Here is a 21,784-nt window from a genome sequence, read left to right as displayed (position 1 = left end):
CGCATTTGCATCCAGGGCATTTACACAAGCTGAACGACACTATGCTCAGATCAAGAAAGAGTGTCTGGCTGTTGTTTTTGCTTGTAAGCATTTTCATCAATACCTGCTTGGGAGAGACAAAATAACAATGGAGTCCAACCTCAAGGCGCCTCAAAGTATTTTTTTCAAACTGCTACCATCTGCTCCAAAGCATCTGCAAACAATGTTACCTCATTTACGGAGATATCATCTGGACATGGCATACAAGCAAATGAAACAGGTATACATTGCTGACATGCTGTCAAGAGCAGCACTCCCCATGAAGAAAGTTGAGGATGCTACAACAAAATGTGAAATCTTCCAGATTCAACATGAAGCAGCAGCTTGACATGCTCTGAAAGTCATCAACCCAGCAGAAACATTGAATCTCACAGACAAGCGCCTTGCTCAAATCAAGCGAACTACCCAACAGGATGCAACTCTCCAAGTGCTGATTCTCCAAGAAGTAGTGATGAAAGGATGGCCTTAGAGCATCAAGGACACACCTGTGGTCACAAGAGCATACCAAAGTGAATTGACAGCCCAATAAGGCATCTTCTACAAAGAAAACAGAGTCATCATCTCTAAGGAAATGGGAGGAGAGATGCTGAAGTGCATCCATGCAAGCCATCAAGGAATTGAATGGAGTCTGAAGAAGGCAAGAGAAGTGCTCCACTTGCCAAACATGAGCAATGAAATTAAAGATCACATCAACCAGTACTGTGCTTGTAAGGAATCCCAAGCTAAACAAGCTAGAGAGCCATTGATGACGCATGGCATCCCAGACAGGCTATGGATGAAGCTGTGAGTAGACCTCTTCACTATAGCAAGAACTGATTATCTTGTCACCATTGATTACTATTCTGACTACTGGGAGGTAGGCCAGCTGACTTCAACGACGACAGGAGAGATAGTAGAATGCTTGAAAGCATACTTCAGTCATTACGGCATTTCAGACATTATGATGAGAGACAATGGCCCTCAGTTCACAAGTGAAGAATTCAGCTGCCTCGCTAAGGATTAGGAAATTATACACCACACATCATCTCTGCACTATCTCCAATTGAATGGAAAGACTGAGATGGCAGTGAAAGTCACCAAAAGAATCATCAAGAAATCGAGCAAATCTAGTACAGATGTATACAAGGCAATCCTCGAGTGGAGAAACACACCGACTGAAGGCATGGAAAGTAGTCCAGTCCAAAGACTAATGTCCCATCACACCCAAACTACTCTCCCAATAGCAAAAAAGATACTGAAGCCAAAAGTAGTAGTAGGCGTGAGTGAAAAAAATCAATGCAGAATGGCAGAAAGCCAAATTTCATTTTGACAAGACTGCCAAACCATTGCCAGGGTTGAGCATTGGAGGGCCAGTCAGGGTACAAACCTTCAATGCTCTCAACTGGAGTCAGCCCATGTGGCAACTTGGGACATGCAGAGAGCAGTTGTCACCTCGCTTGTACGTGGTGGAAGTGAATGCCCAAATATACCGGCGCAATCACAGGCATGTGTGAACAACTAGAGAAGCTGTTCCTTCACTGCAGGTGGCCGATTAGGAAGATGGGATCTCACCAGCTGCACAGAGTACAGAACAACTATCACATCCAGGGGTCCACTGGTAACCAACAACAGAAATAGAACAACAACAGTTACCATGGCAACAAGTACCACAGGAACAACAGTTCCTGGAGAAGGAACATCATCCAGACGAACAGCCAATGACAACATGCAAGCACATCATTAAGAGACCTGCACAATTTAACAACTTTGTATGCATGCAATGCATGACTAATGAGAATAACAAACAGCTTGTTAATGCATGAGAACAGGTCTGGTATAGTGGGTAACTTGGGTAACTCAGTTACACATGACAGTGCATGCAAAGTTGTCTGCTGTTCGTTATGGAAAGTGGGATGTTTGGGTTTTGAAATGCAATCATTACTAAGTGTCCTACCTGGATTGCCCTAGTCACATGGCCTCTGCTATGAGGGAATGCCTGGGGACAGCTATGATACATTGAGTTCAATAACTACACTACACACACTTTGTAGTCTTTGAACTCGTAACAGAATCCTTTCATTAGTTAATCTCTCCTGCCCTCCACCCTATTACAAACCCTCCCTTTTGTTCTTCCTGTCCCTTTCCCCCTTCTACTGGCTTAAAAACTCTTACTTACATTTCTGATGAAAGATTATCAACCTGAAATGTTAACTCTGTTTCTCTCCACAGATGCTGCCTGACCTGATGAGTATTTCCAACATTTTTTGTCTTCATATTATATAAGGGAAAAAAAACTCTGGAAAATTCTTCTCAGAAACCCTTCGGTGATTGACACATACATGCACAAAGAGTGGAAATGAGTACCTGACACATTGTTAAAGGAACTTGCTGCATAGCCACTGTTGCCAGATCCCCGAGTCTCTTCACTTCACCAGAATATGCTGCAATTTCTTTCTCTAGGCGCATGTGACGCTGCAGGAGGGCATCAGCACTGGCCACATCCTTCCCACAATCCTCACTTTGCAGAAGAGGCTGTTTCTCAAGCAGCCAGGAGTGGGCCTCATCGACATCTGCGAAATACTGAGAAGACAGAGAAACCTGCTCATTCAGATATAATGACACCTTCCATTTACACTCTACATATCACAATCACACATCCTAAAGGGCTTTGCTCAATCAATTACTTTTCTGTTGTTATTATAAAATCAACAGCACCTGCAAGATTCCAGACATCCATTCTGTTTTTGTGATGTTGGCCAGGACACCAGAGAGAACGCCTTTACTCGTCTTCGAAATAGTGTCTTTGAAATGGGATCTTTTACATTCACTTGAGAGACAGCTCACAGTCACCTTCTCAAGGGCAATTAGCGATGGCAAGAAATGCTGGCCTAGCCAGTGATGCCCACATCCCATGAACGAATAAAAAAAGGCCTGATGGGAGCTTGGTTTAAGGTCTCATCTGAAAAACAGCACCTCCAACGGTGCAGCACTGTCTCAGTACTGCAATGGGAGTGTCAGCCTAGATTTTGGTCTTTAAGTCTCTGGAATGGGACTTGAACCCATAACCTTCTGACTCAGATGTGAGACCACGACAAGTAAGTCACAGCGGCACATCATATCTATGACAAAAAGAAAAATCGAGAATGCTGGAATTATAGAATCAAACCAGAAAATGCCAGGATTCATGGCTGACCCACCAGGTTAGGGTATGGAAAGAAGTCAGATGCAGGTTCAAAGTGGAGGAGGCCTTTCTGTAGATCCTATACTGGGGGTAAAATGATTCTGCTTGCTCCCAACATTCATCAAAGACATGTAATTCTGCATGATACTTTCACGTGAACCATGCTGGGACAAGTGTCCTCGCAAATCGCATAACTGGAAGTAGAGGGTGCTTTAAACTAGACAAGAGTGGTGAGGGATCAAGTTTGGGTAGAGGTCGCAATTCAAGGTGTAGAGTCAAGGCTGGAGAGCAAAATAGTAATATGAGAAATGATGGTCAGAAAATGGCAGGAAGGGACAGAGAGAAAAAACCTAAGAATACATCAGCAGTCAAGACTAGATGTTACAAAGGTAACAAAAGACAAAACTGAAGGCTCTCTATCTGAATGCACATAGCATTCATAACAAAGTAAATGAATTGATGGCCCACATTGAAGTAAATAAATATGATCTGATAACAACTACGGAGATGTGGCTGCAGGATGACAACGGTTGGGTCCTTAATATTGAAGGGTACATGACATTAAAGAAGAAAAGGAAGCTAAGTAAAGGTGGAGGGGTAGCACTGTTAATCAAAGAGTGCCTTGGTGCAATAGTTAGAGATGATTGTGGTTCAGGAGATCAGGATGTAGAATCGTTTTGAGTGGACATGAGGAATAGTAGGGGGAAAAAGTCATTAGTGGGAGTGGTCTACAGGCCCCCTAACAGTAGCCACAGTGTAGGAGTGATAAAGGGATGGCAATAATCATGGGTGATTTTAATCTACACATAAGCTGGAAAAATCAGATTGGCAGTAGTAGCCTTGATGAGGAGTTCTTAGAATGCTTTCGAGATAGTTTCTTAGAGCAGCATGTTCTGGGACCAACCAGAGCGTAGGTTATGTTGGACTTGGTATTGTGTAAAGCGACAGGATTAATTAATGACCTCAGAGTAAAAGCACCCCTAGGTAGCAGCGACCACAATATGATTGAATTTTACATTCAGTTTGAAAGGGAGAAGAGCGGGTCTGAGACTAGTACCTTAAACTTAAATAAGGGTAACTATGTGGGGATGAAAGCTGAGCTAGCTGAAGTGAACTGGGAAACTAGGCTAGAGGATAGATCAATAGAGAGGCAGTGGCAGACATTTAAGGGGATATTTCAGAGTATTCAGAATAAGTACATTCCTACTATAAGGAAAAATTCCAAGGGGAGGACCTACCATCCATGGTTAACTAAAGATGTTAAGGAAAGCTTCAACCTTAAGGAAAACGCATATAACTGCGCAAAGATCAGTGGCGGGTCAGATGATTGGATAGAATATAAAGAATGGCAGAGAATGTCTAAAAGATTAATCAGGAGAAAGAAATTAGAGCATGAGAAGAATCTCACTAGAAATGTAAAATTGGATAGAAAGAGTTTCTACAGGTATTTAAAAAGGAAAAGAGTAAGTAAAGTGAGTGCTGGTCCTCCAGAGAGTGACAGTGGGGAGTTAATAGTAGATAATAAGGAAATGGGGGAAGAAATGAACAAACGTTTTGCTTCTGTGTTTGCTATGGAGGATACAATAAACATTCCAGTAATAGCTGCAATTCAGGAGGTGAACAGGGGAAAGGAACTTGGTGAAATTGAAATCACTAGGGAAACAGTACTGAGCAAATTGATGGAGCTGCAGGCTGGCAAGTCTCCGTGTACTGAAGGACTACATCCTAGGGTCTTAAAAGAGGTGGCTAATGAGGTAGTTGATGTGCTGGTGGTAATTTTCCAAAATTCGCTAGATTCTGGAAAAGTTCCATCAGATTGGAAAGTTGCAAATATTCAAGAAGGGAGGGAGGAAGAAAACAGGAAACTGTAGGCCAGTTACCTTGACGTCTGTCATGGGGAAGTTATTAGAATCGATCATTAAGGATGTTATAGCTGGGAACATAGAAGAGCTCAAGGCAATAGGGAAGAGTCAGCATGGTTTTGTGAAAGGAAAATCATGTTTAACCAATTTATTGGAGTTTTTTGAAGGAGTAACATGCACAGCGGATAAAGGGGAGCCAGTAGTCGTACTGTACTTGAATTTCCAGAAGGCATTTGATAAGGTGCCACATCAAAGATTATTACGGAAAATAAAAGCGCACGGTGTAGTGAATAACATATTAGCATGGATAGAAGATTGGCTGGCTGGCAGAAAGCAGAGAGTATGCATAAATGGGTCTTTTCCTGATTGACAGGATGTGACGAGTAGAGTCCCACAGGGGTCTGTAATGAGGCCTCAACTTTTTACGATTTACATCAATGACTTGGATGAGGGGAGTGAAGACATGGTAGCTAAATTTGCAGATGACACAAAGATAGGTAGGAAAGTATGTTGTGAAGAGGACATGAGGAGGTTGCAGATGGATATAGATAGGTTGAGTAAGTGGGCAAAGATCTGGCAAATGGAGATTAATGTGGGAAAATGTGAAGTTGTTCACTTTGGCAAGAAGAACAAAAAAGCAGAGTATTACTTAAATGGAGAACAGCTGCATAATTCTGAGGTACAGAGGGATCTAGGCGTTCTAGTAAATGAGTCATAAAAAGTTAGTATGCAGGTACAGCAAGTAATTAAGAAGGCTAATGGGATGCTATTCTTTATTAAAGGAGGGATTGAACATAAAAGTAAGGATGTTATGCTTCAGTTATGCAGGGCATTGTGAGACCGCACCTCGAATACTATATGAAGTTTTGGTCTCCTTATTTAAGGGAGGATATAAATGCATTGGAGGCTGTTCAAAGGAGGTTTACTAGATTGATACCTGGATTGAGTGGGTTGTCTTATGAGGAATGGCTGGACAGACTGGGCTTGTTTCCACTGGAGTTTAGAAGAGTGAGGGGTGATTTGATTGAAGTATACAAGACCCTGAATGACCTTGACAAGGTGGACGCCAAAAGGATGTTTCCTCTTGTGGGTGAATCCAGAACAAGGGGGCACTGTTTTAAAATTAGGGGTTGCCCTTTTAGGACAGAGATGAGGAGAATTTTTTTCTCTCAGAGGGTTGTGTGACTTTGGAATTCTCTGCCTCAAAAGGCGATGGAGGTGGGGTCATTGTGTTGGGATCACGGACTGGAAAGTAACAAATATAACCCCTCTTTTCAAGAAGGGAGGGAGGCAGAAAACAGGAAACTATATGCCTGTTAGCTTGACGTTGGTCGTGGGGAATGAGTTAGAATCAATTATTAAGCAGGTTATAGCTGGGCAGTTAGAGAAACTCAATTTATTGGAGTTCTTTGATGAGTAACATGCACTGTGGATAAAGGGGATTTCCAGAAGGCATTTGATAAGGTGCCACATCAAAGGTTATTATAGAAAATAAAAGCTCACGGTGTAGGGGGTAACATATTAGCATGGATAGAAGATTGGCAAGTTGGCAGAAAACAGAGAGTATGCATGAATGGGTCCTTATATGATTGACAGGATGTGACGAGTGGAGTCCCGCAGGGGCCTGTGCTGGGGCCTGAATTTTTTACAACTTATATTAATGACTTAGATGAGGGGAGGGAAGGCATGGTAGCTAAATTTGCAGATGACACATAGATAGGTAAGGAAGTATGTTATGAAGAGGACATAAGGAGGTTGCAGACAGATTTGGATCTGTTGAGTGAGTGGGAAAAAATCTGACAGATGGAGTATAATGTAAGAAAATGTGAAGTTGTTCACTTTGGCAGGAAGAATAATAAAAGCAGGGCATTACCTAAAAGGAGAACGGCTGCAGAATTCCAAGGTGCAGAGTGATCGAGATGCTCTCGTGCATGAGTCACAAAAAGTTAGAATGCAGGTACAGCAAGTAATTAAGAAGGCTAATGGAATGCTTTATTATGGGAGGAATTGAACATAAAGTAAAGGATGTTATCCTTCAGTTTTGCAGGACATTGGTGAGACCACATCTCGAATATCGTGTGCGGTTTTGGTCTCCTTATTTAAGGAAGGATGTAAATGTGTTGGGGGTGGTTCAGAAGAGGTTTAGTAGGTTAATATCTGGAATGAACAGGTTGTCTCATGAGGAAAGATTAGGCAGACTGGGCTTATTTCCACTGGAGTTTAGAAGAGTGAGGGGTGACTTGATTGAAGTATACAAGATATTGAATAGTATTGACAAGGTGGAAGTGGAAAGGATATTTCCTCTTGTGGATAAGTCCAGAACCAAGGGGCCTTGTTTTAAAATTAGGGGTTGCCCTTTTAGGACAGAGATGAGGAGAATTTTTTTCTCTCAGAGGGTTGTGAGACTTTGGAGTTCTCTGCCTCAGAAGGTGGTGGAGACAGGGTCATTGAATATTTCTAAGGCAGAGGTAGATTTTTGTTAGGCAAGGGAATCAAAGGGTATCGGAGGCAGATGGGAATGTGAAATTCGAAACACGAACAGATCAGCCATGATCTTATTGAATGGCGGAACAAGCTTAAGGGGCCGAATGGCCTACTTCTGCTCCCATTTCATATGTTTGTATGTTCGTATATTAATACGTTGCATTTTTATTAAATGATGCTGGAGGTGAGACTGTTTATGAACTACAGGATGTAGATCAAATATTAGAGGGAACTGGAGGAAAGGAATTGTGATAGCTATACCCTGGGTTGTTGAAAGAAGTCAGGGAGAGAGAACAGAGGGTCTGGTAATCATTTTTCAGTTCTTAAATATGCAAAGTGCACTTCGGAACTGGAGAGTAGCTGATATAACACTTCTATTCAAGAAAGAAGAGCAGGATTAAACTGGGTAACTAAACTAGTTAATCTAACACAGTTGTGGACAAACTCCTAGAATCTATAATTCAAGATAAAAGTAGCGAGCATTTATAAATGGGGGGCAAATCAAGGAGTCAGCATGGATTTGTTGAAGGCAAGCTGTGTTTGACAAACTCTTATATTGTTATATTATTTGTAGAGTTGGGAACTATATTGTTATGCGCATGTATATCCAGAATGCTGCATCACTCAATACTATAATACAGTCAGGTGTCAGCAGGCAGGATGGAAAATTTGACAGACCAGCCAAAGGTTCGTTCACTTCGGGCGGGAATTCAAAGAGCCCCAGCATTTTGTGTCTAAAAGTATGATTATTTCGAGCTTTGGGAACCACAAGACATAACACAAACTTAAGAGGGTTTCTTTGAAGAAATTACTGACTGGATCGAAAAGAAATGCAGTAGGTGTCGGGTAGATGTTGTAAAAAGTTCTGGCTCCCGATAGAGGAGGTGTAAAGGTTTGCTACTCAAGAGATGTAGAACTACTGTAGAAGATCAGCCCTGATTTTACTGAATGGTGCAGCAGCACAAGGGGACGAGTTGCATACTCCAGCTCCTATTTATGTTCTCATGTTTAACTGTGTGAATTGATCTTACTCATGCATGTGGATTCTGATTACAGCAGCATCTGTGGGGTATTCAGAACCAGTCAGAAGCTTTGACAACACCCTGGACTCCCTCCCAACCATTATATCTCACCTGCTTTATAGTCAATGCAGCCTGCAGCCGTGTGCTCCGGTTTGTCAACTCGTCCTTTAACAGCTGCCATTGTTTCTGGAGGGTGATGACCCATCTCCTCACCTCCTTCTCACAGTCCATACTCCGCTGGTACAGGTGCTGGCCCCTCCTCACCACCGAGAAACAGATGGACTGGTGGCAATTAAACTCAGACTCCAGGGCCTTCAAGGAGCAACACAATAATATCAATTTAGGAAATGGGAGTCCAGAAACATCTACTGAACTGTACAGGCTCCAGTACCACACCTATCACACTTACTCCATGCTCTGGGATACTAGCTCCAGTGTCACACTCATTCTGGGACACTGTCTCCAGTACCACACTAATACCACACTCTCAGACACTGGTCTCCAGCATCACACCCACTCCACACTCTGGAACACTAGCTCCAGCATCATACTCACTCCACACTCAAAAGAGACTGGCTGCAGTATCATAACCACTTCACACTCTCAGACACTGGCTCCAGGATTTCGTGGATCAGTGACCCACCCCTGGAGCAACAGAGCTCAGTCTGGGAACTCAGTGAAGTGAAGATTGTCCGAGGTAAGGCCGGGAGACGGCGGCGAGGCCGGGAGACGGCGGCGAGGCCGGGTGACGGCGGCGAGGCCGGGAGACGGCGGCGAGGCCGGGTGACGGCGTCGAGGCCGGGTGACGGCGTCGAGGCCGGGAGACGGCGTCGAGGCCGGGTGACGGCGGCGAGGCCGGGAGACGGCGGCGAGGCCGGGTGACGGCGGCGTGGCCGGGAGACGGCGGCGAGGCCGGGTGACGGCGGCGAGGCCGGGTGACCACGGTTATGCTAGTTGGTACCTTGTGTTTCTGAATCGACACAGTGATCTGGGTGATATCGCGCCCTAATGTGGCTGTCCGCACAAACTGCCACTTCTCATAGATCCATGACTCCTCCTCTTCACAGTCCCGGAAAAACTCAAACAACTGCTGCTGCTGCTCCAGTTTAGAATGTCTGTTTTAACAAGAAAACTAAATCAGCTCATAAATAAATCAGCTCACAGTGTCTGGAGTAACTGCGAGTCCCAATCACTGCAAGTTGCTGTGTCTATGAGTCCAAGAGGCAGTGAATCCCAGTCACCACAAGTCTCAGTAACAGAGGGTCACAGTATCTGCAAGTTTCAGTCACCGTGAATGCCAGTAACAGAGAGTCACAGTAACTGTGGGTCCAGCGTCACTGCAAGTCCCAGTTACCATGAGTGCTGGTAACAGAGGCCACAGTAATTGCGGATCCCGGTCACCACAATGCAAATGCAGAACTGGGTTGAGACAGCCAACTCACAGAATCACAGTGCAGAAGAGGCCCTTCGGCCCATTGAGTCTGCACCGACATGTGAGAAACACCTGACCTACCTATCTAATCACATTTACCAGCCCTTGGCCCATAACCTTGAATGTTATGACGTGCCAAGTGCTCATCCAGGTACTTTTTAAAGGATGTGAGGCAATCTGCCTCCACCACCCTCCCAGGCAGCGCATTCCAGACCGTCACCACCCTCTGGGTAAAAAATGTTTTTACTCACATCCCCCCTAAACCTCCTGCCCCTCACCTTGAACTTATGTCCCCTCGTGACTGACCCTTCAACTAAGGGGAACAAGCTGCTCCCTATCGACCCTGTCCATACCCCTCATAATCTTGTACATCTCGATCAGGTCGCCCCTCAGTCTTCTCTGCTCTAACGAAAACAACCCAAGTCTATCCAACTTCTCTTCATAACTTAAATGTTTCATTCCAGGCAACATCCTGGTGAATCTCCTCTGCACCCTCTCCCGTGCAATCACATCCTTCCTATAATGTGGCGACCAGAACTGCACACAGTACTCCAGCTGTGGCCTCACCAAGGTTCTATACAACTCCAACATGACCTCCCTACCTTTGAAATCGATGCCTCGATTGATAAAGGCAAGTGTCCCATATGCCTTTTTCACCATGCACTAACATGCCCTTCCACCTTCAGAGATCGATGGACACACACGCCAAGATCCCTTTGTTCATCATAACTTCCTAGTGTCATGCCGTTCATTGAATACTTCCTTGTCAAATTACTCCTTCCAAAGTGTATCACCTCACACTTTTCAGGGTTAAATTCCATCTGCCACTCATCTGCCCATTTGACCATCCCGTCTATATGTTCCTGCAGCCCAAGACACTCAACCTCACTGTTAACCTCCCGGCCAATCTTTGTGTCATCCGCAAGCTTACTAATCCTACCCCCCACATAGTCATCTATGTCGTTTATATAAATGACGAATAATAAGGGACCCAGCACAAATCCCTGTGGTACACCACTGGACACTGGCTTCCAGTCACTTCTGTCATCACCCTCTGTCTCCTACAACTAAACCAATTTTGAATCCACCTTATCAAATTACCCTGTATCCCATGTGCATTTGCTTTTTTTATAAGCCTCCCATGTGGGACCTTGTCAAAGGCTTTGCTGAAATCCAAATAAACTACATCAACTGCACTACCCTCATCTACACACCTGGTCACCTCCTCAAAAAATGCAATCAAATTTGTTAGGCATGACCTCCCTCTGACAAAGCCATGCTGACTATCCCTGATCAAGCCTTGCCTCTCCAAGTGGAGATAGATTCTCTCCTTCAGAATTTTCTCCAATAATTTCCCTACCACTGACGTGAGACTCACTGGTCTTTAGTTCCCTGGCTTATCTCTACAACCCTTCTTAAATATCGGAATCACATTAGCTGTTCTCCAGTCCTCTGGCACCTCCCCTGTGGCCAGAGAGGAATTAAAAATGTGGGTCAGAGCCCCTGCGATCTCCTCCCTTGCCTCCCTCCGCAGTCTGGGACACAAATCATCCGGACCTGGAGATTTGTCCACTTTTAAGCTTGGCAACACCTCCAATACCTTGTTCATTCCCTATATCAATTTGCTCAAGAACCTCGCAGTCCCTCTCCCCGAGTTCCATACCTTCATCCTCATTCTCTTCGGTGAAGACGGATGTGAAGTATTCGTTCAACACTCTACCGATGTCGTCTGGCTCCACTCATAGATTGCCCCCTTGGTCCCTAGTGGGCCCTACGCTTTCCCTGGTTATCCTCTTCCCATTGATATACTTATAGAATATCTTGGGATTTTCCCTACTTTTACCAGCCAGAGCTTTCTCATATCCCCTCTTTGCTCTCCTAATTGCTTTCTTAAGCTCCATCCTGCACTTTCTGTACTCCACTAATGTCTCCGCTGATTTGCTCCCCTTGTACCTGCTAAAAGCCTCTCTTTTCCTTCTCATCGTATCCTGAATATCCCTGGTCATCCATGGTTCTCTGGACTTGTTACTCTGTCCTATCACTCTAGAGGGAACATGTTGAGCCTGTACCCTCCCCATTTCCTTTTTGAATGCCCCCCCACTGCTCTTCTGTAGATTTCCCCACAAGTAGCTGTTCCCAGCCTACCTTGGCCAGGTCCTGCCTTATTTTACTAAAATCTGGTCTCCCCCAATCCAAAACATTTTTTTGCAACTTGTCTATTTCTTTGTCCATAACAAGGTTAAATTGTACCATTTTACTCATTTTACATAGGTCTCTTATGGCCAGGCGACTGAGGAGACCACTGAGGCTTTTATTACATTATTGCCCAACTGATGTCTGTAGTGCCTTACAATAGGTGATATCTGACCTGGCTTTGCTGAGTTCTAGGAGGTTGCTGTAAAGGTCATTGAGCTTCCTGAGTTTATCCTGAACCAGGACAGTGTTCTGCCCACTGCTCCTCCTGAGACTGTCAGCTCTCTGGTTGATGTGTTTCAGGGTTTCTCCATGAGATGAGATTTGAGAATCAATCAGGTTGTGCTTCTGTACCATGTCCACCACATCGAACAGGTGCTTGCCATAATCACTCGAACTTACCACCGGCTATAGGGGGAAAAGAAACAATGCCTGAACCATGGCAATTTGTTGGATCATTGTTAGAGTTCTAACACTTTCACACTTTTAATACTTAAGACTGAAGGCACCCTATTATAAATTACTTCTCTGCTCTTTTCCTGACCTGTACCTAGTCAATTGACCACCTGCCAACAGACTGGTGACTGTGGTCTAGAAAAGGCTGCACTACGAATATCTGTGAGCTGCTGATATTAAAAGACAGTGAAGGTTCAGAAGTGGGATACCGACAGTGCTGGGTCCACTTTCATTCTTCCTCTACATAGATGTTTCAGGCTTGAATATAGGGAACACAAACTCTAAATCTCACAATGCAAATGTAAGGGCTTGTCAAACAATAAGACGTGCAAAAGCTTCAGAAAGGCAGATCGCTTAGTGGAATGGGCGGATAGATGGCAGATACAATTTAATTGAAAGGTAATAGAATATAATTTGGGAGGGAAATATAGGAATGAGACCATAAGCTCAATGAAAAGACACTGTAGGGAACAGAGGAATAGAAGAACATAGGGATGCCAATCCACAATTCCACAATGTAGATTGATAAACCATAAAGTCACGAACAGCATTTGCATTTCATAAACAGGAGTAGAGAGTTCAAGAGTAAAATGATGATGATAATTTTGAGTAATGCAATGGTTAGCCACAGTTGAAGAATATACCCTTACTTATAATGCATCTATCTGTCGAGTGTGCCTGGGATGAACAATAAACCCTTTGATCACAAGATCATTATGGATGAGGAAGGCAGCTGAATCCATCTTAATTCAACCATCCAGGAATGCCCTACATTGCGACACTGAAGCATCCAATTAGTTTGTAAACAATTCTAGCCCTCTACCACCCTATCTAGAAGTTCATTCCATGTATTGATCAGTCTTCCCAATATCAGTCCTAAACTGGCCCTTTAATGGCCCCAATCAATCTCCCCTTCCTATTGATTATAAAACTTGTTTTATAAACAATACAAGCACAACCCTGCTTCTGCTTCTTCTGTTGTGCTGGGATCACAGACTAACATGTGTATTCCACCAACATTTTTATTATGAATGTGGTTAATAATGTGATAATGAACAGGGAGCAGAAATTGTTTTGTGATGTTGATTGAGGAATAAATATTGACCAGGACACTGGGGATAACTCGCCTGCTCTTCATTGAAATATTGCCTTGGGATCCTTTACATACACCTGAACAGACAGGTGGGGCCTCGGTTTAAAGTCTCATTCGAAAGATCCTCCTGATATCTCCAAATGACAGACAAACAAAACTTTGAGACCAAATATCACATGCCATCAACTGCCAATCAGAGCTTCCCTTGTGCACAAATAGGGTCTAAATCAGACTACAAAGGTAGAAAGTTTAACAGGAAAGAGACAAATAAGAACAGGAGATCACAGCATCCCTACACAGAGAGAGGAGTTAGAGGGAGAGAGACAGATGGAGATGATCAGGGAGAATTGGCCAGTTGATGAATAGAACCAAAGATTCTGAGCAGCTACTGCTAATTCTAAACTTTAAAAGACCTTATTTTACTAAAATGGCAGAAGACTTCAATGCAGACAATTGATTAAATCAACACCGTGACCAAGACTGAAGACCAATGCCAAAGCTCAGCACCACCAGAATGTTTCCCATCTTACAACACTTTAGCTGCCCAGCTAAAAACTTAAAGGCCTTGGTTGATATACTTTAGAGATGCATGGCTTCAGGGGCGATTTGATTGAGATTTATAAAATAATGAATGGACTAGATTGCATGCACACTGAAAAATGTCAACTTGATACTTTCAGGAGGACCAGGGTCTTACATATAAAAATCCAATCCTTGTTTTCAAATCCCACCATAGTCTCACCCCTCCCTATTTCTGTAATCTCCTCCAGTCCTACAATTTTCTGAGAACTCTGTCCTTCTCCAATTCTGGCCCGATTTTCTTCACTCCCATTGGTGGCCATGCTTTCCTCGTTTAGGTCCTAAAGCCCCTAGAATTTCCTCCCTAAACCTTTCCGCCTTGCTAACTTACTCTCCTTCTTTAAAAAATTCCTTAAAACCTAATTCTTTGACCAAGTTTTTGGTTACCTTTCTCCTTATCTGTCTCGGTGTCAAACTTTGTTTCATAACACCCCTATGAAATGCTTTGGGATATGTTACCATGTTAAAGGCTCTAATATAAATGCAAGTTGCTGTATAAATTACACAAAGGAAGAAATACATAGGAACAGGAGGAGGCCATTCAGCCTTCAAATCTGTTCTTCCATTCAATGAAACCATGGCTCATCTTTATGGGCTCCATATACTTTTATATACCCTTGGCCAGTAAAAATCTATCAATTTCAGATTTAAAGTTATTACCTGAGCTAGCATCTTTTGCTTTTTGTGCAAGAGTTTCACACTTCTACCACTCTTCCAGCCCTGAATAGGTTAGATGTTAGGAGGTTCTTCTTTTCCCAGAGAATAGTAGATCTATAGAACAAGACGTTGGCTTGTGCTAGATTCTCCTCTTTGAATATGGTGACAATGCCTGCGATTGAAGAGAGGGGGCTGTGCACACTACCTGTCCATCATTATCTCCATACATTCGGGGCAGACATACAGCTGGAGCCTTGGCTGGACTCAGTAATGTGGTCAACACTGAATTTTTTTTTCAAATTTAATATTCAGTGGTTATCCCTTAAAAATTCTGAGTGCCAAATCTCACCTGAAGGGTAATTATTTCTTGGTAAATGCCTTCAATATCTCGGAGTAAGGTGAGTGTGGCTGCCATCTTGTTCAGGGATTCTCTGTGTTTGTGAAGCTGTTGGAGGAGATCTTGCCAGCAACGCCCAACATTCTGCTGTCTGTAGAGAAAGAGAGATTTCAAATACTGCACCAAAGTCTGCATTTCCACCCTATCCTGGTCCCCCTGAAACACACACATCCGATTCCCAGGTTCTATGCTTTCACTGGGTGGGGCCATCACCAATTACAGCTTCAAGAGCTTGAAGAACAGCATGAGGTGTGTGTTATTCTCTGAAAGGACGGTGTCTGAGCCACATAGCCCCTGCTAGGACAGTGTCTAACCCACTGACCCACCCAGTCCCTGACAGGGCAGTGTCCGAGCCATCCAGTCCCTGAAAGGATAGTGCCTGACCAACTGACCACCCATTCCCTTGATTGGATGATTTGTTGTTCTAAACCACAATTATATTAGAGTGAGATGAAAGGCTAACAATGACTTAATCTTACTTCTTCATTATCTCAATCTTGCCATGGTAGTTCTCCCTCTTGATGACCTGTGCCATTTCAGCCAGAGCCTTGAATCTCTGCTCCCTGGAAAACACATCAGTACTGATTGCCTCCAGCCTCTTGGTGGCAGCTTCAGCCTCCGCTATGCTCTCCACATTGACATTTTGTTTGGCAACAACTGATCTCATCTCAGTGAGGTAAGCCTCCCTCAGCATGGCCTTCTTCTTGAACCTCTGCACCAGCTGCTCCAGCCTCTCCAGCCGCAGCATCTCCTTTTGCAGGGCCTTCTCCCGCTCATATTCAGACTTCTCCAGATTGCCCCAGTGCCTCTCAATGTCGCTCAATGTCTTCCCCTCTGGAGGGATGTACTGTTTCATGTTGTTGGCTCTCAGTTTGGTCTTGATGTTGAAGAGTTGAGCCTCAATGACTCCTCGTTCCTGATACTTTGGTGGCTTCTCCACTGTGCGGAAGGTTTTGAAGTCTGCCACCAGTTTCTGCATGCCAGTCAATGAGTTGGGGAAGTGACGGTCATTCAGCTCATTCACTTTGTCTTTGATCCACTGGAGCAGGTCAGACACCAATAGCTGGTATTCGAGTTTGAGATCGTCATCGTCCTTCAGCAGATGAATAATCTGTGAAAGGAATAGAAACTAGAACTCAGTCTCAAATTAAATATACATGTGACCAACACTAAGGCAGTTCACTATTCTTTCTAAGCCTTTGGATATTCCCTTACATGTTGTAAGACCAAGAGATATCAGCTCAAGCTGATACAGCAGACCAGGAATTTTCAAGACTCCTTTAAAATGAAATTAAATCATGTAATAGATGTTGTGAAACTCTGGAGAAATTAGCATGTTTCTGTTATTTGATCTCTTTATTTCCACCACACTACAGTCTGGGTGCATCAGCTTAGAAACTTCTATCCCTAGTTACCAACTCACCAATCAGAGGAAATAATATTTTCCTGACTCATCTGATCAAACCCTGTCACCAATTCGAGCTCCTCTATCAGCTCTCTTCTTAACTTTCCTTGTTCTAATGAAAACAGCTCTAGTTTTTCAAGTCTCTCCTTATAACTAAAGCCTCTCATCCTTTTTATCATTGGAGTGAATCATTTCTGTCCCATATCCATGGCCTTGACAGCCTTCCTAAAACCAGATACAATATTCCAACTGGAAAGGCAGTGAAAGAGGACTTAGACTTGTCTAATACCACATACAAAGCACACGTGCCTTTTTCTGTAGCCAGCTTTTCCTGGAACAGGTCACCAGCCTGTCACTAGAGGTTATAGCTTGGGGGTGCCCAGGAGACTGTCCCGCTCTTACTACCTGCCATAGATGTACTGGAAGGATTTACAGGTTGATAATCAACCTGTTTGACCACATTATGAACTCATCTTCTGTGGCCATTAAGTTCTGGACTGGGACTTGAACGCTGAGCTTCTGGCTAAGAGGCAGGGAAACTATCCACTGCACCACAAGACCTCCTTGCGAAAGAGGAAGACTCTTCAATGTGGAAGTAGCTAAAAACTAAGGATGAATACAAGATGGTAAATATTCTAAACGATTACTGTCCAAAATATTCACAAGGAAAAGAAATAACTTGCAGGTATATAGCACCTTTTATAACCTCAGGGCATACCAAAGTGCTTCATAGCCAACGAAGTACTTCCAAAGTCACTGTTGTAATGTAGGAAATGTGGCAGCCAATTTGCATATCGTAAGATCCCATGGACAGCAGTGAGACAAATAGCCAGATCATCTGTTTTGTGACAATAGTTGAGGGATAAATATTGGCTAGGACACCAGGATAGCTCCCCTGCTCTTCCTTTCTCAAAGGGTGCCATGGGATCTTATATGCCTACCTGAGGGGCCAGACAGGGTCTCGGTTTAACATTTCATCCAAGCCACTTTTGAATGAGCCAGCAAAAGCCAATTCCCCAGATACTCAGAAACTGTTCAAACATAGTGGATTTTGTCAAAACCAGGAGAGGTGCCTCAACAGTGCGAGTGATAGCAGACAGTTGTTTAAACAGTATGATTGAGGGATTCTCCTAAAATAAAACACTATTAATGACATTACAGATAAACGTATCCATTGTAGTACCTTTATAATCCTCTTCTGTACAGTCCGACCCTCCCTCATTTTGGAGAAGTAATGATAGTACTGAGATACATAGGTCATGATAGACTTTTCGTCTGGATGAGAGACAGCCACATCCTCTGGGTCTAGGAGTTTGGGAATGCCCAGTTTCTCCTCTGCGACATTGAAGGCGTTAGTTAGGTTATGTATCTGCTGGTTCTGTTCCAGGCACTTATAATTTACCAGATCAGGTCTGCAAATTATACCAAAAAACTTTCATTAATTAAATTCACTCCTTTAAAAATATAAGCAACAAAATGTGTCTGCCAAACTTATTAGCACAAGTACAGGATAGGGTTGGCTATAATACCCTTCATGGTTGAATAGGGTGGTGATGGTTACAGTCTGGGCTCCTGACACATGAAAGATGGCCACTTGGATCAATTAGCAGAGGGCTCCTGATATTTGTACATAACAAGGGTCAGTACCTTGAGGGGAGAAGGAACAGTCATGCATTTTTTATGGGCAGCAGAAAGGTGTGTGAGTGAACATGGATGCATGTGTGCATGCATGTGCTGTTTGTTACCTGAGCACAGAAAGTGATTTGTATTTAATTCCACCCTACAGCATTTGAAGGATTCACCCACACAGTGGGGGAAAACACCAACATTTGCCAAGAGTAGGAAAATTCTGGCCTCCACTCACCCTTAATGCTTTGGGTGAACAGAGTCCATCATCTGTGAGCTTACATCAGAAGAAGGAAAGCTTGTAATTGTACTTTTCACCTCCTATGTGCGAATCAAGGCGTTGCGCACAGCTGAAGCATAATAGAAAGATGGTTCATTTGTCAGGGAGGCCAGTGCATCCCTGGAAATGTGCTGCTGCACTGTCACGTGAAGCGTGTTTCTATTATTTCACTATTGTGGACATTTTCAGTTGTATATATTAAACATGAGCTGGTTAGAGCAGTCCCAACGTTCCTGGTTGGGTTCCACAATCAAGTTGTTAAGAGTTAATTAAAGCTAATATTGTTTTTAATTCCATTTGTGTTTAAATTACTCCCTACACAATGTGGGAGCAGCTTGCATGGAATTATAAATTTTGCATTTCACTCCAGGCAGTATGTTTCGCTGTTTAATGTGTGGTAACTTCTTCTGGGCAATGGAATTCACTCTGTAGTACGGATCTGCCTGGTATGAAAGTGCCACTTGTAGGAAAATAGGCTACTTGCTGTCTGCACTTTGATGGAACAGATAGAGCCTGTTAGTTGCTGACAGTCAGGGGACCGTGAAACCTCAAGCAAGCAAATCCTACCCACCACGACTCAGTCAGTAACAGCACTTCCAACTGTGGTACTGAAACCAGCAAACAAACAAATGAAAAGCAACAAAGTCTACTGCCCCAATGACATTTCAGCTGTGTTCTTCAAAGCTGGTGGGCTTTTGCTTAGATCAGGACACCATTCATTCATCCTACGGATTTGGGAGGAAAAAGGACTCTCCCACCAGTCCCACCCCCAATCCCGACTTCAGGAATGGGACAATTGTAACTATCTTCAAGAAGATAGATAAATCATGCTGTGGAAACAATTGAGTTATTTCCCTCTTGTTGATAACAAGGAAAATCCTGACACATTCTCTTGAATTGGCTACTTCCTGTGGAGGAGGAAATCCTCCCAGAGATGGTGTGGCTTTAAATCTTCCACAGAAACCTCTATCATGGTATTTGTCGCCAGACAAATCCAAGAAAAATATCGAGAATAACACACTGTTCATTGCATTCATCGACCCAACCAAAGCATTTGACTCAGTAAATCACAAGGCTCTGTGGATTGTGCTCCAAAGATTTGGATGTCCAAGAAACTTCATCACAATCTTGCAATTGCTTCATGATGATATTACTGTAGCTGTCTTGAGCGGGAGATCTGAAACAGACAACTTCAAAAATACAGACCAGGATCAAGCAAGGCTGTGTGATAGCCCCCATGTTATTTACAATCTACCTGACAGTGGATATTAACCTCATCAGCAATCAACTGCCCTCTAGTGTCTGTATTAAATACTGTCTATATGAAAAACTCTTTAACCTCAGTTGCCTCCTTGCCAAAGCTAAACTACACACGATCTATAATTTACAGATGACAGCAGTGTCATTGTCCACTCTATACCAGATTTCAACCTGCACTCAATTTCTTTGATACTGTGTACAAGAAATTTGGCCTTGAATGTTGCCAAAACAAAACTCATATCAACCCACACCTAGTCAGCCAAATATTCCACCTCCCATATATGTTGAAGGAGAGACTCTGGAATATGTTGAGCACTTCCTATGGCTTGGCAGCCACCTCTCTTAAAAGGCAGCCATTGATGATCTGATCCAACACCAGATCAGCTACACTAGCTGAGCCTTCTACAAACTATGACATTGAGTGTTTGACAATAAAGATCTCCGCAAGTCAACAAAAGCCCTAGTGTACAGAGAGGTTGTCATCACCGCACACCTCTATCGCAGTGAGACCTGGACTGTGAATCAGCGACACATAAGAGTGCTCAAAAAATTTCATCAGCAATGCTTCCACTGCATTCTCCGGATTCAATAGGAGGACCGTCGAACAAACACTAGTGTCCTTGAAGCCAGCTCCACAAGAATTCAGATAAAACTTTGATGGACTGGGCACTGTCTGGATGGCTGAAAAGCATCTCCCCTGCCAAGCTCTGTTTTCTCAACTCTCAAATGGCCAATATTCTAGGGCAGGACAAAGAAAATGCTTCAAAGACACCCTGAAGCTCTCCTTGAAGTGTAGCAGCATTGACATTAATGACTGGAGAAGTTGCCCCCAATCATTCAAAATGGCAAAAAAATGAGTCAGAACATCTTAATGATGAGGCAGAGTGGCAGCAGAGAAGGAAAGAAAAGGAAGCAAATCCTGCACTCCAGATCCAAAAAACTCAAGGGACATCCTGCCCCATGTGCCCAAAGATCTGTGGGTCAAGAATTGATCTATCCAGTCACATGAAGATCCATGGCAGAAACTCACAACTCTATGTAGATGATGACATCAGCTATAGAAATATAAGAGATATAGATATAAGATATAGATATAAGAAATATAAATATAGGAGAAATATAGAGATATAGAAATCTAAGTTTTGTGCTTTAGAATGCTTTGCCAAGGCACAACCAAGGCTGGAGGATTGTAATTGTTAGAATTGTATTGCTGGGTGCTTTTTTCTGTTTGAGCATTTCAAACATCCCACCCTTTACCTTTCTTGGATTTTTTTCTTTCCCCACCCACCTCGCCCTAAATTGCTTTTCCTTCAGCGTGACAACTACTTCCGCGCAAAGTCAACTCCTATTCATTGTGACCATTTTTAAAACGCAGAATTTTATGTGACTCCTCTCGCTTCACAATTAGGCTGTGAATTTTACAATAATGTATTTTCCTTTTTTGATAGTTATTGGTACCAAAGCTGTTTTTATTAAGACTCTGCGCTCCCCATGACTCCATGACCCCATGCTCAATGTGACTCTGAACACGAAGGCCGTCTGGTGTCTCATATGCTGTACCAATGATCCAAAATGTCATGAAATCTAACATTTCTCTGCCTAATATTCTCCCCAATTCCTTGACTCCCCAATGTCAGCCATAATAACGGAACTGAATTTGTGATTACCTGTGAGCATGAATAAGTGCGTTGAAGGCCAATCCATCTTTCCAACTCGAGGAAAAGTTCTGAACATCAACATTCTCATATCTGGCTGTCTTTCGCTGGCACCAAATCAGCAGAGCCTCCTTAGCAGAATGTTTGGCACTGCTGGCGTCAATCTCATCCTAGCACAGCAGAG

At 43.4% G+C, this 21,784-nt stretch overlaps 1 protein-coding gene across 1 annotated transcript in view; it reads right to left on the bottom strand.

The window, feature by feature from the left end:
- Positions 1–21,784, bottom strand: part of sptbn5 (spectrin, beta, non-erythrocytic 5) — a 259,281-nt gene that overhangs the window by 219,997 nt on the left and 17,500 nt on the right. Inside the window, exons 4-11 of the mRNA XM_078563287.1 lie at positions 21,613–21,770; positions 17,963–18,191; positions 15,854–16,485; positions 15,327–15,465; positions 12,368–12,600; positions 9,529–9,682; positions 8,679–8,879; positions 2,383–2,598 (exon numbers count right to left, since the gene is read on the bottom strand). Of these exons, the coding sequence (XP_078419413.1) occupies positions 2,383–2,598; positions 8,679–8,879; positions 9,529–9,682; positions 12,368–12,600; positions 15,327–15,465; positions 15,854–16,485; positions 17,963–18,191; positions 21,613–21,770 (1,962 nt within the window). The remainder of the gene's footprint in view (positions 1–2,382; positions 2,599–8,678; positions 8,880–9,528; positions 9,683–12,367; positions 12,601–15,326; positions 15,466–15,853; positions 16,486–17,962; positions 18,192–21,612; positions 21,771–21,784) is intronic.

Source organism: Cetorhinus maximus, chromosome 18, assembly GCF_964194155.1.
Source record: "Cetorhinus maximus chromosome 18, sCetMax3.hap1.1, whole genome shotgun sequence".
Lineage (NCBI taxonomy): Eukaryota > Metazoa > Chordata > Chondrichthyes > Lamniformes > Cetorhinidae > Cetorhinus > Cetorhinus maximus.
This window is presented reverse-complemented; position numbering and strand designations above follow the sequence as displayed.